Raw genomic sequence first — 16,101 nt, forward strand, 5'->3', positions numbered from 1 at the left:
CTTTCTGATTGGCTGGACTAGATATAACGGTGAAGCTTATTTCCTCCGTTATGATACGCAGATACGGCCTCTCCTTGGATGTCATTGGGAGTTGACGGGCTGTTTACGATCAAGCAGGTATTGATCGGGTAACACACTATACTAATTTAGGCCTAGCGTCGACGCTTCAAGTGGACATGATTTCATCTGGGATTCGCGTCCGCAATCGGCCATTGTCAACACGCTCCGCGACGGATACCATGTCCGTGACATCGTCGGAACATTCGCTCACCGGGAATGCAGCCGGCCCGTCGCAGTCCGCACCCACGGCCCGATTGCCCAGTGGAGGCTTGCTGTGGATGCGGAATCAAGCCCGACCGTCCCAAATCTTCCTGCTCCTGGTAGCATTGCGCATCGTGAACGCGCTGTCCCTGCGTACCTTTTTCCAGCCCGATGAGTTCTTCCAGTCATTAGAACCTGCCTGGCAGTCAGTTTTTGGCCAGGAGAGCGGAGCGTGGATCACATGGGTGAGCTGTTGCTCTGGCCGCTCATGAATAGAAGCATGTATTGAAACCGGTATTAGGAATGGAAGCATCATTTGCGCTCGTCGATCCACCCGTTAATCTTCGCTGCTGTCTACTATATCGCACAATGCATAGCATCGACATTGCGACTATCGCAGTTCTCGGCTGCCAACTTGCTCATCGCTGCGCCAAAGACAGCTCAAGCTGTCATCGCCGCAACCGGTGATTACTTTACTTGGAGATTGGCCTCCAGGATATACGGACGATATAGCTCGGAGGCGTGGGCTGCGGTAAATTTGAACGAGATTCCTGCACGGAGCGCGCGTGACTAATGGCATTTAGCTGGTGCTGACAGTACTGAGTCCGTGGCAATGGTTCTGCTCAACGCGGACCTTCTCAAACTGCCTCGAAACTGCTTTAACGGCAGTCGCGTTAGATCTGTGGCCATGGGATTGGCTCTCAAATATCAGACACCCGGACCAGGGTACCCAAGATGGCGATTCGCAAGCAACAGATGGGGGTCCCACGACGGTCGACCATCCTACAAGGCACCAGTCGCAACCGAAAAACATCTCCAGCCTCAAGTTCCCGACGGCTGCAGTTTCCTCCCTTCGCACATGCCTCGTTCTGGCGGCAATTGCATGTGTGCTGCGACCGACGAATGTTCTCATCTGGCTGTGTTTGGGAGCTTTCGCTATCTGGCGTGCTCCTTGGTCAACAAGGGCGGTTCTCGTCCGAGAGGCTCTTGCTTGCGGGTATGCACTTCTTCATGTCCAAGTTAGTGGTTTTTGTGCTAATATGTTCGAATAGGGTCGTCGTCCTTGGCACGTCTCTTGCCGTCGATCGTCTCTACTACAGAACCTGGACGTTTCCACCGTTCAAGTTTCTCTACTTCAACATTGCTCAATCCCTCTCTGTATTCTACGGGAGGAATGACTGGCATTACTACATATCCCAAGGGCTGCCGCTTCTTCTGACCATGGCGTTGCCATTTGCTATTGTGGGATTGTACCGAGCTGTGAGGGGCGTCGACGATCTGATTTCTCGACGGCGAGCGCTCATCAAGCGGCAGCTTGCCGTTGTATGTCTTTTCGTGCCGTTTGTGATGTCCTTGATTGCTCATAAGGAGGTTCGCTTTATTTACCCCCTCCTGCCTGCCCTCCATGTCTTGGCTGCCGAGCCAGTCGGGACTTTCTTCCTTCCAGCTGTCTCGTCCTCTTCGAATGTCTATCTTCCACGGAGGCTTATCCTTCTATTCTTGGTTTTTGTGAATATCTCGATTGCCTTCTATACCAGCCTTGTTCACGCATCCGGATCGCTAGCCGTCCTGTCATACTTGCGGGAAAGACATCAAGCCCATCAAGGACTGGCCCCTTCCGGAACCGACAATAACATGACGGTAGGGTTTTTGATGCCATGTCACAGTACGCCCTGGCGATCTCACTTAGTGTTTCCCTCAATTAACGCTTGGGCTCTCTCATGCGAACCTCCAATCGATATGGATGAGGCCCAGAAGGCAACCTACCTGGACGAGGCGGACCAGTTTTATGCAAACCCGGTTGAGTTCCTGCAGAATAACATGGTTGGTGGTTTGAGGCACGTGCCTCGCAGGCCATCTTACCTGGAACGTTCTGTATCCCCTCCATATGGTGTCACCGAAGGGAGCAGCCAACACCCATGGCCCGACTATCTGATATTCTTTTCCCAACTAGAGCCTACCTTGAGAAAGGCGCTCCGTGGAAGTTTCTATAACGAGTGCTGGCGAACATTCAACACGGCGTGGCATGACGATTGGCGGCGTCGTGGTGATATTATCGTCTGGTGTCTGGATCCTCTCGAGCAACAATCATGGTACCGTATCCAACACCGCAAGCACCTGGATGCTCAGAATGAGAGATTTAACCGCATCATTTCAAAGATGACACTAGAAGGTGGGGGAAGGAAGCAAGGCCGTAGCATCTGGGACTGTCTTCGGTCGCTTTGCCTTGGCTCAAGTCGCCGTCCCGTGCCGTGGTTCTCATACGACGCAATAGGCCGTCGATGGCCTTTCGCCCGGTCCAGGTCTTCGTTGCTTTCCCGTCCGTCCCTCCCACAATGGCTATCAGACAGCATCCCGGGCACCTCACGACCCAAGTATCCCTTTCTACCGAGCTTTTTCCAGCCGCCGCGGCCCTCGTCTATTCGATGGCCATTCTCGAGCTCGTCAAAACGGTCACGGTGGCCGCCGTTCTCATGGTGGGCGTCCGAGGCTTATCATCAGGCAGTTTCCAACGATGAAGACCGATCACTTTGGGACTAGGTGCTGTCTTCGGTAGACTCGCAGAGTTCCTCCTTCTCTTATGATACCCTGTAGGTAGCTGTGAATATTGTGTCTTAATGCAAATAATGCGAGAGTGATCTACTACTTGACTCACATGAAACCTTCAGGATGCAAAGTTCTTCCTGACCGAGCAACAGTCCACGAGATTGAGCGAAGGGCCAAGGAAGATCAGCAAACCTAGATGACTCGTACTTTTGATCCTTCGGAGCAATTACAAGCAAACAGAGAAACGGAGACGAGTTCATCCAATGACCTTGGGCGTGAAGTCGTGAACTGTTCGAATGGCGGAACTATCAATCACTGCACTATTGCATGCAAATTGAAATACATGAACAAACGCATCAGTATCTCAGAGTACAAACTACAAAGATATCAAAGCTCGGAATCTTCAAGTACGAACAGTTCCGGGTTTAAAATTGAATTCTCCAAGGCACCAACTGGCCAAGCCAACCCTGCCCAGCGACGGTGAGACGCGTCTTCTTGTCCTTGACATCGACGCGTCCAACAGATAGACGTTACTCGTAATACTAGTATCTTACAACATTGCGATGATATATTTGTTCCCGCGGGCGAGTGTTCAGGTGCATCGTCATTCTTGGGAACATTGCAATCGTCATTGAGCACTTGACATCTCTCGCGGAAGAGTTTCACCATGTCTACCTCCCAAACGAAACGTGTACGCGCAAACACCGCGGGCGAAGCCCACGTAACCACTGGGGATGTCGAACAGGCAAAAGAGAATAGTACTAAGCACAAAGTCCCCGAGGAAAACCAAGAACGAAATGAACCACCTGACGAGAATGCCAATAACTCGATTCCGGCAACTCAGACGATGTCAATGCCACGGTCAACAGATCCCTGGATGCGGAAAACCAACGGGTCGTCGACTTTGAGCAGTACTCGAAACGTGTCTGGGAGGATCTCAACGTTACCTACCGCAAATTGACCAAGTCGAGCCAATATGATATCGCATATCGAGTCGGGGAGAAGATATGTGATACAATTGAACACATCGCCGAACAATGTACTCGTACGAGCATGACAAACGCTCAGACCCGGTTCAATGGTCTCTCTGCCCTGCTGAGGATTGGCGAAGCCATTCTCAAGAGTGATGGCACTCTAGGAACTGAAGTGCGCAAGAAGTTCCAATTCGATACGATCCTCGATGGGGGCATGTATGCGATCATTCAGAAAATGACAGAGGAGGAAAGGAAGAACATCCGCACTGGACATAGTGGTACAGATGATCTGTACAGCAAACTGCTCGAGCTTCAGCGCTTGGCCAAACACTTCCACACTCTTCACCATCTACCCGATGTCATCAAACTTTTGAATGGCAACGAGGACGATTCAAACGGCGACTCGCAGGGCGATGCGGATGGCCATGGGAATGATAGTACTGCTGGACGGATTATCATTGGGAAAACCTGTTTCGAAGGAAGAACTTTACATGTATGAAGCAAGGCGTCGACTGCAAGTTGGATGTTACGGCTTTCTGGTTGTTCGACCGATCGATCAGTTGTACTTGGGACGTCCGAGTCGCTGATGAAAGGCTGTCATTCGCTGCCCAGAGGATGACGAATCGAAGTTAGTCACGTGACATATTATTCAATTTACCTAGATAGGAAGGTATTTGTAACTAAGTTCAGTGTGTTGCTGAAAGCTGGACTTTGCCAGCATGTGATTTTCTAGACTTCATATCGCAATGATTAGTATTTTGGCGGTTGAATCAAATACTCTATTGCAGACTCGAAAATATCCACGATGCCATCATGGCATGGCCGCAAAATCATGATGGGAAGCTAGGACCAAGCACCGCCAATACGCAGTCCACCTCGTTCCATGCCGAAAGCTCGCCGTCCGAGCAAAACTTCCAAAACAGATCTCCCTCGCCGCTTGCCTCCCGTCGTATCAGCTCCGACCACCATGATGTACAACCCGTGGAACCGGGCCCAGTTCAAAACGGTCGGCTGTCACATAGTGGATATACCCGAAAATGGGCTCGAACACCTCCTCGAACGTCAAGTGATAGCGGCACGGATGCGGACGATGAACGGACTGGGCTTCTGAAGGGCCTACCGGCACCACCTGCACGACCTCGAAAAGGTTTGCGAGCACAAAATGCCGAGTCCGATAATGAGGAAGTGGTGTTATGGCCGCCGAGTCGGTCCTCCTGGACACTGTTCTTCCGGTCGCCGTCCCCCAAGCCGCCCAAGGGCAACGACGTCACCAGCTCGCATCGCGATTCGAATCCAATGGCGAGAAGAGTGACGGTGCGTCGAAGACATGCTGGAGTTGTGCACAGATTGATTGAGACCGCCCTTCTCGGTTCGGTCGCCGGGATTGTATTCCTACAACCAGATGTGAAATTACTGGTTCTGTCCTGGCGTCCAGGTAAGCTTGCCCCGTGTCCCAATAGATGCTGTTCTGGATTCGATTGAAGAGCTGACCATGATCCTTGTTCAGAGCTCTGCACATATATTGCCCTGCTCCTCATCCTTTACGCCGCCTATCCCATCCGAATCTCGTTCTGGCGCCGCTGCTGGCCGCGAGTTTCTTTTTCCCTACCTATACCCACCAGCTTCGACCCATCTCCGCTTTTATATCCGACCATAATACCGGTTCTTGTTGCTTTGTCTTTAACGAATTTTCAACCGGCGTTGGTATTGCCTAATATTGTCCTGAGTCTGTCATCGGTTCCTCCTCGAGTCATCCCGGCTTACGATCCCTCTCAAAGCCTAAGTTGGGTGCATTGGTTTATCACTGTCATTCCTATCATCTTTTCGGAGCATGACATCTTCTCGTCGACGGTTCCAAAACCCCTGTCGCTGAGGAACCTGGATTCCGAACTTCTACTGCTCTTGTATCCGCTGCACCGCACATTGATACAGACGCTTGATTCTCTTGTCAGGACCAGCCTTCTTCCCGCTGAACTACAGCTGCTAGGCACAGCATTGATCAATCTGTTCCTGTTTGCGACATCGCCGCAAGCACAGATTCTCAAGGCACTGCTCTGGCTGGGCGGAATCAGCATCTTCGTGATATGCGGCGAGGTTCTGAGATGGGAAGTCACCTTGGCCCGGGTGCCATCGTGGAAATTCCGTCGAAAGCCAAAGCATTTGCCCTCGCCTAAAGGCATCCTCGATTCCATCGACCACCACCTTTGCGAAACGGTCGACTGGCTCGCGACGTCAGCGGCGGGGGCGGCAGAACCTGGCTCAGACAGTGATGAGCCAGAAGATTTTGGGGCGGGTTATACAGAGACACGCAGTAAACCGTTCCATCGTCACCGGAATTCAAGTTCGAAATCAAACTCTAGGCCTGACGGAATCAAGTCCGATGGCTTGTGGGCAGGTTCGTGGGCCAGCGCAAAGCAGTTTTTGTCATTTTCTCAGAATCGGAACACCACGTCCATAGTGGACGATGTCGACTCCGCACGCCCGTCAGACCAACCGCGTACCACCACTCGTGGTCGACGGAAACGCTCCGTGCCGCCTGGGCTGGCATCCTTCCTGTCTTTGACGTCTGCGCAAGCGCGTGTTCGAAGATGGCTGTATGCCGCGTATATCTTTGCGGCCATCGCGTTAATCATTGTGTTCTTGGTTCGGAGATTTGTTGCGAGCGCAGCATTGCGTGGGAATGATCCATTCGGTTGGGCCCTCGGGTATCTCTTCGGAAACATCCCTTCGTTCCGACTGTGGGTGGTCACGATGAGCCTGGAGCATTGGATTCCTCTTCCGCGAAACAGCGGCGATGGGAATTTGACCTGCTCGCTTGGCTGGGTTGAGCACCTACGCCGTGATACCTTTGGCGAGGCCAGTACCCGTCTGCTGATTTGCGTCTACTGCATGATCGTACTCATCGTCGGCATGACCATTGTTCTGAAGCTCAGCCAAATCGTCGAAGTAGACACTCGTCGCAAAGTGTTTCATGGAATGATGGTGCAGATGTTTCTTCCGGTGACCTACATCGATCCCAGCTTCGTCTCCCTGGCGTACAGCTTGGTCCTAGCCATCTATCTACTCTTGGACCTCTTTCGCGCCTCACAAGTGCCGCCGATTGCGAAGCCTCTGACGTATTTTTTGGCACCGTACACGGACGGTCGTGATCATCGTGGGCCAGTCATCGTATCCCATATTTTCCTCTTGATTGGCTGTGCAATCCCGCTTTGGCTTTCTCTCGCCGATCTCCGACGGGTGGGAGAATGGCCGTGGGCTGGATGGGATGTGTTGACCCGCAATGTCGGCATGGTCAGCGGGGTGGTCTGTGTCGGTATTGGGGATGCGGCAGCGTCGCTTGTCGGACGCCGCTACGGACGTCTCAAGTGGTTCTGGGGCGGCGACAAATCACTCGAAGGCAGCGTCGCTTTTGCGCTCTCCGTGTTCACTGGCTTAATCGTGGCCCGAGTATGGTTGACAGTGGGTGGGTGGAATTCTGAGCATGTTTCCTGGACGCTGGTCGTGATCAAGTCCATCCTGGCAGCAGGTGGTGCAAGCGTCACCGAGGCGGTTCTCACGGGAGGAAATGACAATGTGATCGTTCCCGTTGTGCTATGGTTGCTGGTCCGGGGACTTGGGCTCTAGCTTCGATTTCTTGGACTTTTGTATTTTCATGTCTCTTTTTTGAAATATTGCTGTTGTAGTGGGTTTCTTGTTCACGGTGTACAGGATCGGCGGCTTGTTTTGGACCTACGATTTGTCTCTATACCCCCTTCTGCTTGATCTGTTTGTCACTGGACGGTTGGATGTACAATAGGTCAGCAAACGACGGAATACAAGACGGGAAATGGCGGTCAAGGATACATTCGAATCTTCATCAATGATTATAGACCCCGATCTTCATTGTTCAATGTCCTTTTGCCAGGTGCTCCGGGCCGCAGAAACCGGACAGCAGACACATCTCTTGCTGCTTCATGTTGTGGAGATGTTCGCCTCACCTTCCATGCATGCTGGACTGGACAACCAACATTCTCGTACAGACTGGCCTGGTTACACCAGGGCGACCATAGCCGAGGATGTATTGCCACGTTGTCCTTTCTCTTGCTGTCTTCTCCGTACTAATACAGTCGCTAGTCTCCTGTCTGAGTTTGACGGCTTCATTGCTGCATCTGCACTCAAGGATGTGTTCAACGAGAAGCATGGTTCATGGACTTGTTCTAATCGCTTTGAATCCTTTCAGATGGCTGCATTCGATGGCCAGTTCAAGTACAAACATGAAGTACAAGGTACTCCGTACTAGTACTCGTATGTACTTCCTTTGGCTTGGCAACTGTCTGCGGGGAACTCAAGTCGATCTACCTAACCTAGGTTCATTTCCTATCTGGTGATAGCGCATGCTGCAGTCGGATCATTCAATGCACTGTGTCTTGGACAGCGTCGAGGATTCATCACATTTTGTTGTCCCTGGCCCATCTAGGCCATCGAAAGTCGAATACTGTATCGATCCGTCCATGAATGCCTGCAGATCATGTGACCCAAACACAACACCCGGAAACCCGGTCCCGAATCCGAAGATAGTAGAGTCTTGCCAGCTCTCCCTTATCAGGTTGTCGCCGCGCCCGTTGGCGTTAAAAGTAGGTTAGTTATCTGGATTATCTCTAAGCAGACTAAACCGAAAACGGACAGCTCAATTACATAATGACTGACCGCCTCAACTGGACCAGTCAGGCGGTTGCCTCAGCTTGGGTCAACGCCCCCCTCTGACTGTCCCCAAGTCCAGATAGGTTAACCTACTAGAGAAGAGAGAGGCACTCATCACCTCATCATCCCTACACTTTAAGAAGTAAGGCGCATCGGGAGATAACAAAGTCATTACTTCATCCCTCCTTCCCCCATCCAATGTAGCTTCTTCTTGTTCCCCCATCCTTCTCCGTCGCGTTCCCTGTCTCTATCTTATCTCGTCGGTACTAGGTTAGATATCAGTCAGGTACATCATCGTCATCGCCTGTCCGAACCTTGGGAGCTAACCCCGTACTCCATCCAGAACATCCGCTGACTTCCTTGAACCCCCCTCCCCCTTTTCTCCGTCCCTATCTTGCCACCGTGCTTGCTCGAGCCGCCAGCTCTGTCGGTTGCCAACGGCTTCAGTCCCTTGGCTCGATTGGTTGGTCTGTCGATTGGATTCCGTCCAGTGTTTCTGCAGCACCGAACAAACAACTGAACTGAGGATTCCGTGGACCCCCCGGATGGGACGCGCCTTTTCGCCATCATTGAGTATTCCGGATCCGAGGTAGTTGTGATGGGCGGAGAACAGCGGGTCGACACGGCATCTTCCAGCTGATTCCCTAGCCATGGCGGCTCCTCACAACAACGTCTCCTCGTCGTCCAGGCGCGCACGCGACGGCCACACCGAGGTCCAAATTGGCCGTTACGTGCGCTTGGATGAAATAGGCCGGGGGAGCTTTGCAACAGTATACCAGGGAATTCATTCCGTAAGTTTGTACCTTTTCCGGTCGGTGAGCGGCGTGGATGGCTGACGACGCATGCCCGCCTAGAAACATCGAACCTACGTGGCCATCAAATCTGTCAACCTGTCCAAGCTCAATAAGAAGCTCAAGGATAATCTTTCGTCTGAAATAGAAATTCTCAAAGGCCTGCATCATCCCCATATTGTCGCCTTGATTGATTGCTATGAAACTACCTCTCATATCCATCTGGTCATGGAGTACTGCGCCCTGGGTGATCTGTCAATCTTTATCAAGCGGCGGGACACGCTGGCCGAGCATCGTTATACCCGCGACATGATTGCCAAGTATCCCAACCCCCGTGTCGGCGGGCTCAACGAGACCGTCGTGCGCCATTTCCTGAAACAGCTCTCCAGTTCACTCAAGTTCCTTCGCGACCGCAATCTCATTCATCGCGATATCAAGCCCCAGAATCTGCTGCTGTGTCCCTCGCCCATTCTGTATCGAACCGGCGTCACCCAGGTGATTCCGTACAAGGGAAGCGAAGACTCCTTCACTCCGCTGGTCGGACTAGAGACGCTTCCCATGCTCAAGATTGCGGATTTCGGATTTGCTCGCTCTCTCCCCTCCACCTCGTTAGCAGAGACGCTGTGCGGCTCTCCGCTGTACATGGCACCAGAGATTCTACGGTATGAGAAGTATGATGCCAAGGCTGACCTGTGGTCCGTGGGTACGGTTCTGTATGAAATGGTTGTCGGGAAGCCTCCATTCCGGGCCTCGAACCATGTGGAACTACTGCGCCGTATTGAGAAGGGGGAGGACCGTATCAAGTTTCCGGCCGATATCGAGGTATCCGACGACGTCAAAGGCCTTATTCGAGCATTGCTGAAGAGAAATCCCGTGGAGCGGATGAGTTTCGACGACTTTTTTAATCACCTTGTTCTTACAGAGGAGATTCCCGGGCTGGTTGGCGACGATGTGCCCGCACATCGACGCGTCATGGAACCCGACGAGGTTCTGGAAGCCAGAGAATCCAAGTCACGACCACTTCGAAGTGGCAGGTCATTTGACGAAGCAAGGCGCTTGCCAGTCTCCACAGCTGGGCGCTCGCCGCCAACAATACCGTCACAACCCTCCAGCCCACGTGTGCGATCACCGAAACCGGACAGTCTCCAGCACGCAAGCAGCGCTGAGAAACTGTCACGGGGCGATCGACAACGGGCTACACAAACGACCCGGCGGCCTCCTCCGGTGTCACACGCCACCGCCCCTGGTCGTCAGCAGCACTCCGAGCAGAGCCCCGTTGCTCGAGAATATCAAACGTCATCACCCGCCATCGAGCAAGCGGCTCGAGAAGAGGAGGAGCGGGCACAGGCCGCTCACGACGTGGCCTTTGAGCGAGACTACGTGGTTGTGGAAAAGCGGGCGGTCGAGGTCAACGCCTTTGCGGACGAGCTCGCCAATAGTCCCCGGATCCGCGGTGCTGTGCCTCATGCTGGGTCGCGGCAAACGGGTAGTAGCATTGTACGGCGGGCGACGGTGCAGCATGTTCCCACGACGAGCAATGCCACATCACCCAAGGCGCTACAGGTCGCCGCTGGTCGAGCGAGGGCCGAGGGTCATCAACGTCAAGGCTCTTACGAACGTCGGTATGGGCAAAGCCCGACATCTGCCACGTCCACCATCTCCAAGGCGCTTAACCTGGCCAGTGAGCGGCTCTTCGGTATCGGATTCTCGCCTCCACTGGCGCTGGGCAAAGGTGGGCGGTCACCTCCAATGGGTTACAATCCGTTCCCTGCCTATCCTGCCCCTCAGCAAAGTCTCATCACTACAGGAGAAGAGGGAAAGTCTCAGGCGAGTGTGGATGAGGACACGAAGACGGTGCAGTCACTCGAGGAATGTGCTACCCGGAGTGATGTTGTCTATGGGTTCGCGGAGGTCAAGTACAAGCAGCTCATCCCTCTCACTCCAGCGTCAGAGACCGATCAATCTGGCAAAATCGGGGATATTCCGATCGGTGACGACGGCGAATTGACGCCGGATGCTGTAGTCACGCTGTCAGAAGAGGCGCTCGTGTTGTACGTGAAGGCTTTGGCACTCTTGGCCAAGTCGATGGATATTGCCGGGACATGGTGGGCGCGGAAAAATCGCGGAGAACGGCTCGGCGATGGCCGGGAAGGCCTGTCCGCCACGAGTGCATTGGTCGGCACCCGGATCAACAATGTGGTGCAATGGGTCCGCAATCGTTTCAACGAGGTGCTGGAAAAGGCCGAGTTTGTGCGGTTGAAGCTGCAAGAAGCGCAACGCAAGCTTCCACCAGACCACCCGAGCCACCCCAACAATCATCCTCCCGGTACCAGCTCCGTGAGCGGACTGGGCACCTCTGCAGACAACGTGGTGATCAGCACGGGGATCACGGCAGAGAAGCTCATGTACGATCGGGCGCTGGAAATGAGCCGGGCGGCGGCCATCAACGAACTCACGGGGGAAGACCTTCCCGGTTGTGAGATCGCTTATGTCACTGCCATTCGGATGCTCGAAGCAGTTCTGGAGAAGGACGAAGTCTCTCGTCCAGGAAAGGGGGAAAAGGCCGGAGAGGGTGGAGACAAGATAATGCTGGATGGCGTCCAGATGGAGGATCGTCAGGTGGTTCTCAAGCGTACGTGCTGGAAAGCTGCTGTTTCGTTTTTGTTTATTTTTTACTGACTTTATTATTGCTCAGTTGTGGCGAGCATCCGTGCTCGGCTGGGATCGATTCGGAAGAAGCTGGCTGTGATCAACAAGCGAGCCTCGGCTCCTCCATCCGGGCCTACCATGGCCAAAGCAACCACCAACCGCCCAGGTTCTCCCGCTGTGATGTCTCCCGGCGTTGGAGTCAGTCCACCACGGTGACCGTCTTTTATGTTGTTGATTCGCGACATTGTGATGAATTCCATAATATTGTGACGACCTGCGACGTTTGATCTCGGGAGCTGGTATCCTCATTGAAAGGTCCTTTCTTCATACTGGTGGTTTAATGAGTTTTTTTTTTTTTTTTTGTCCGGGTTTTCTCTTCTTGACGAGTTCTCGCCAGATCGGCAGATGCATACACGACTTGGGTTGCCTCCACGAATGATCCTCAGCGTAGCGCTGAACGCGGTTGAACGGAAACTTCATGATTCCGCTCCCGGAACGGCGCCGTTGATGCTGAGAATCAGATGACTGTATATAGTGCCATGATTTCCTACTTGTCGGGATGTTCCTTATGGGAGTTGCGGCTTCGTTTGGTGATTACTTGGGAGAACACATGCTTGTTGCGTCGCTTGATTGATTATTGGCTTGGGTGGCAGAGTGTGTTTTTCTTGAGGATCAGATATCCCAGAATGCATTGCATGATATACATATCAGGAACAAGGAGCTTGCTGCCGAGTACATACTTTCTTTGAGATAGTCCCGAATTCCGATCCGTTGATCGGGTTCGCCGGCTTACGATTCCCGCGTGCGCCTGTTGAGTTTGTGGGTATTCATCGGGCCGCCAAAGCCCGGAACGTCCTTGTAGAACCTCCCGGCGGAAGACCGGGACAAGCAATCCATTGGCCATTGATGCAAGCCCTTACGATCAGATAAGCAACGGTTGACAAGTGCTCCCGGCTCTCTGGAGCAACCGAACGGACCGAACCGACTCGGTATGGGCATATATACTGAGCCTACATTGTACATAGTATGTACCTCCAGTAGTAAGTCCCCAATGTAGGCATGAGCTTGTGCAAAGATCGGCACTAGAAGCCACGAGAAAAGAAACAACGATGACGTGATCAAGCAATTCTCTGTGTCGCTCCACTATTCAGGGTCAGTTCCCGTGGGTCCGTGGCATTTTTTTATTTTTTCTGGTGTGGATCAGATCCATCAGAATCCGCCGCAACGCCAGCAGCAAATTTTTCTTCCCGCCCCCTTTCGCCCTTTCGCAGCGGGATCTAGCCACAATGGGTGAGCACAAGGCGAATATGTCGGGAGATGCTGAGGTTTGGAGTCTCTGGAGAGAGCGGGTGACTGTGTCAATCTACCAGTCTTTTCTTTCGTCAATGACGTGATTGAAATGGTGGATACCTAGGGTTCTCCGTTTCATAGCCCTAAAGTTTTTTTTCCTATTCAGGGTTGAGGGAGCTCCAGGGCCGTAGTCTTCCATATGTTTGCTTCCCTGTGCTATATTCTCTTCTCTTAGGATAGATAATGATTGTATCGTGAAAAAGACCTTGAACGGATTTCAATGCTACCGGATCTGCCGACTGCTTCCTTCGACTGGGACAACTGATCCCAGCCAAAAACCGCGCGCAACGAGCTCGACTTGCATTGCATCACTTTTCGCGCAAGCACATCATCGTTCTTTTTGCTCTTGGCCATTACGCTGCGACTCCAAATCCCGCCACGGAGTCGCATATTGGCTCGCCTACGTCGCTTGGGGCTTTGAATCAAGTGTAACCCTAGCTCGTCGAAACAGCAGTCAGCAAGCCTAGAAAGCAAATCATTTTTCCCTCCTCAGCCGTCAATTACTCGCCTTTGCCGCGCCTCAATATATCGTGTTGCAGCCTTGGTTGTTTATACTATGGACGCCGAGAGCTAGCTGGTCCACGCTTGTCTTGCTGCTTTATTCTATAAGAACGCATCGTTTGCTCCTGCGGGTTGACTTGGTAGAGATTTTCTCTACACGACAGGACACTCACCAAACTGGTGGCTTTTCATCATCATGGCGTCTCTCAAAAATGGCGATGGTCCGGCCAAGGGCACGGAAGCCACAGCCCAGACGCCTTCCGGCGAGGTGCCCAAGAGGGCGGATGGGATCTCCCAACTCTGTACGCATCGGCCAGATTCTGGTTAACCTTTACAACGGGCTAACAAACTGTCAGATGAGGGAAACATCTTTCATACAACACCCGACAGCCGCCGCCAAATTGGCGTTGTCACGGCAGTGTTCCTCATCTTCAACCGCATTATCGGCACGGGTATCTTTGCCACGCCGAGTGCGATTCTCTCCTTGACGGGGAGCGTCGGGTTATCACTTTTCGTTTGGGTTGCCGGTACGCTGATTGCGCTGGCTGGTACGGCGGTGTACCTGGAATGGGGGACTGCGATCCCCAGGTGAGACTCAAGTTACACTGCCACTGTCGCGTCCAAATAATAAAACAAAGCTAACCCTCATGTTCTTTTCCAGGAATGGCGGCGAAAAGAACTACCTGGAGTACGTTTACACCAAGCCCAAGTTCTTCGCCACGGCCATGTTTGCTGCCTACGCTGTGCTCCTTGGCTGGGCCGCGGGCAACAGCGTCATCTTCGGCCAGTACATCCTCAACGCGGCGCAAGTCGAGGTCAACCGATGGAACCAGCGCGGTGTCGGTCTGGCGTGCATCACCACCGCTTTCCTTGTGCACGCATTTGCGCTGAAATGGGGCCTGAGGCTGCAGAACCTCCTCGGCATGATCAAGTTGATCATCGTCTTGATCATCGTGGTTGCCGGCTGGGTGGCTCTCGGTGGTCATCTCAAGATTGAGAAACCGAACAACTTTTCCAATGCCTTTGAGGGCACCCGCGGGAGTGGTTACGGTATTGTCAACGCGTTGTATAACGTGATTTGGTCGTTTATCGGATACTCGAACGCCAACTACGTGAGATATATATTTCCCGAGCAAGTTTGCTGCTGTCAAGAAAGACATGAGCTGACCTTTTGTTTTTGTTTTGCTTGTCTAGGCGTTGAGTGAAACCCGCAATCCGACCCGGACCCTCAAGATCGCTGCTCCGCTGGCAGTCATCTCCGTCGGGATCCTCTACATTCTCGTCAACATTGCCTACTTTGCGGCCGTCCCCAAGCAGGAGATCATCGACTCCGGACAGATCGTCGCCGCGACGTTCTTCCGCAACGTCATGGGCGAGAGTGCCGAGCGTGCCATGTCCGTCTTTGTGGCCCTGTCGGCCTTTGGCAACATCTTGTCCGTGCTGTTCTCCCAGGGACGAATTGTGCAGGAGCTGGGCCGTGAAGGCGTGCTTCCCTTCTCCAAATTCTTCGCCAGCAACTGGCCGTTGGATTCCCCTGCGGCCGGCCTGTTTGAACATTGGCTGGTGTCGGTCATTGTCATGCTGGCGCCGCCGCCAGGTGATGCATACAACTTCCTCCTCAAGTGAGTTCGGGCTTAGAAAAAGATTGAGGCATTGAATCTCTTGCTGACCAAGATCCAGCCTCATCTCCTATCCTCTCGCCATTGTCAACGTCTTTGTCGCCGCCGGCCTTATCTGGATCTACATCTACCCGTCCAAGTTCCCGTCATGGTCGCCGGGCATCCGCGCTACGCTGCCTGTGGTCATCTTCTTCTTCCTCTCCAACGTGTATCTGACCGTTGCCCCGTACATCCCGCCCGACGAGGGCGAAAGCGTCTACGAGGAACTTCCCTACTACCTTCACTGCGTCGTCGCCCTTGGGGTCTTTGCCCTCGGTGGCGTCTACTACATCTTCTGGGCAATTCTGTTGCCACGGATATTCAAGTACTCGCTGATCAAAGACACCATTGTCGGCGCGGATGGCTGGTCACGGACGGTGTTTGTTCGTGTACCGCAAGAGCAGATCAAACAAATTGCCGCTCATGACGATGAAGAAAGCCGTATCTAATATCTGCTATTTTCTGTGTATATAGACGAATTTTTGAGATACCTCCCTCTATTCTAATCGGGCTATTTTGTTCATGTCCCAGTGATCTATAGATGTCCATCCATGGGCTGCCCCGCGAGAGGGGCAGAGAAATGGAATCTTCAAACAAACTGGATGAACTCTCTAGCAGTCACAGGGAAGGTTCCCAAGCCGTGGGGGAAGGCTTTAACTGGCAACACCGGAGACCCAACTGGGACCCGAA

At 53.0% G+C, this 16,101-nt stretch overlaps 5 protein-coding genes across 5 annotated transcripts; all 5 read left to right on the plus strand.

Moving 5' to 3' along the window:
* Positions 1-239: 239 nt before the first annotated feature.
* On the plus strand, positions 240-2,802 carry VTN31DRAFT_2914 (uncharacterized protein; the record flags this gene model as incomplete). Its single annotated transcript, XM_069403135.1, has 4 exons — positions 240-506; positions 563-793; positions 846-1,258; positions 1,314-2,802. 4 exons carry the CDS (start codon positions 240-242, stop codon positions 2,800-2,802), a joined length of 2,400 nt encoding a protein of 799 aa, XP_069262347.1.
* A 1,793-nt stretch (positions 2,803-4,595) lies between these two features.
* VTN31DRAFT_2915 (uncharacterized protein) lies at positions 4,596-7,406 on the plus strand (the record flags this gene model as incomplete). The annotated part of the gene is made up of 2 exons (XM_069403136.1): positions 4,596-5,217; positions 5,290-7,406. The coding sequence occupies 2 exons, from the start codon at positions 4,596-4,598 to the stop codon at positions 7,404-7,406; spliced, it is 2,739 nt and encodes a 912-aa protein (XP_069262348.1).
* A 202-nt stretch (positions 7,407-7,608) lies between these two features.
* VTN31DRAFT_2916 (uncharacterized protein) lies at positions 7,609-8,061 on the plus strand (the record flags this gene model as incomplete). The annotated part of the gene is made up of 1 exon (XM_069403137.1): positions 7,609-8,061. One exon carries the CDS (start codon positions 7,609-7,611, stop codon positions 8,059-8,061), a length of 453 nt encoding a protein of 150 aa, XP_069262349.1.
* Positions 8,062-9,112: 1,051 nt separating this feature from the next.
* On the plus strand, positions 9,113-12,118 carry VTN31DRAFT_2917 (uncharacterized protein; the record flags this gene model as incomplete). Its single annotated transcript, XM_069403138.1, has 3 exons — positions 9,113-9,253; positions 9,317-11,885; positions 11,949-12,118. 3 exons carry the CDS (start codon positions 9,113-9,115, stop codon positions 12,116-12,118), a joined length of 2,880 nt encoding a protein of 959 aa, XP_069262350.1.
* A 2,282-nt stretch (positions 12,119-14,400) lies between these two features.
* Positions 14,401-15,860, plus strand: VTN31DRAFT_2918 (uncharacterized protein; the record flags this gene model as incomplete). The annotated part of the gene is made up of 3 exons (XM_069403139.1): positions 14,401-14,865; positions 14,948-15,375; positions 15,434-15,860. 3 exons carry the CDS (start codon positions 14,401-14,403, stop codon positions 15,858-15,860), a joined length of 1,320 nt encoding a protein of 439 aa, XP_069262351.1.
* Between the last annotated feature and the right edge of the window lie 241 nt (positions 15,861-16,101).

Source organism: Thermomyces dupontii (genome assembly GCF_041956625.1).
Source record: "Thermomyces dupontii strain NRRL 2155 unplaced genomic scaffold VTN31scaffold_2, whole genome shotgun sequence".
Classification (NCBI taxonomy): domain Eukaryota; kingdom Fungi; phylum Ascomycota; class Eurotiomycetes; order Eurotiales; family Trichocomaceae; genus Thermomyces; species Thermomyces dupontii.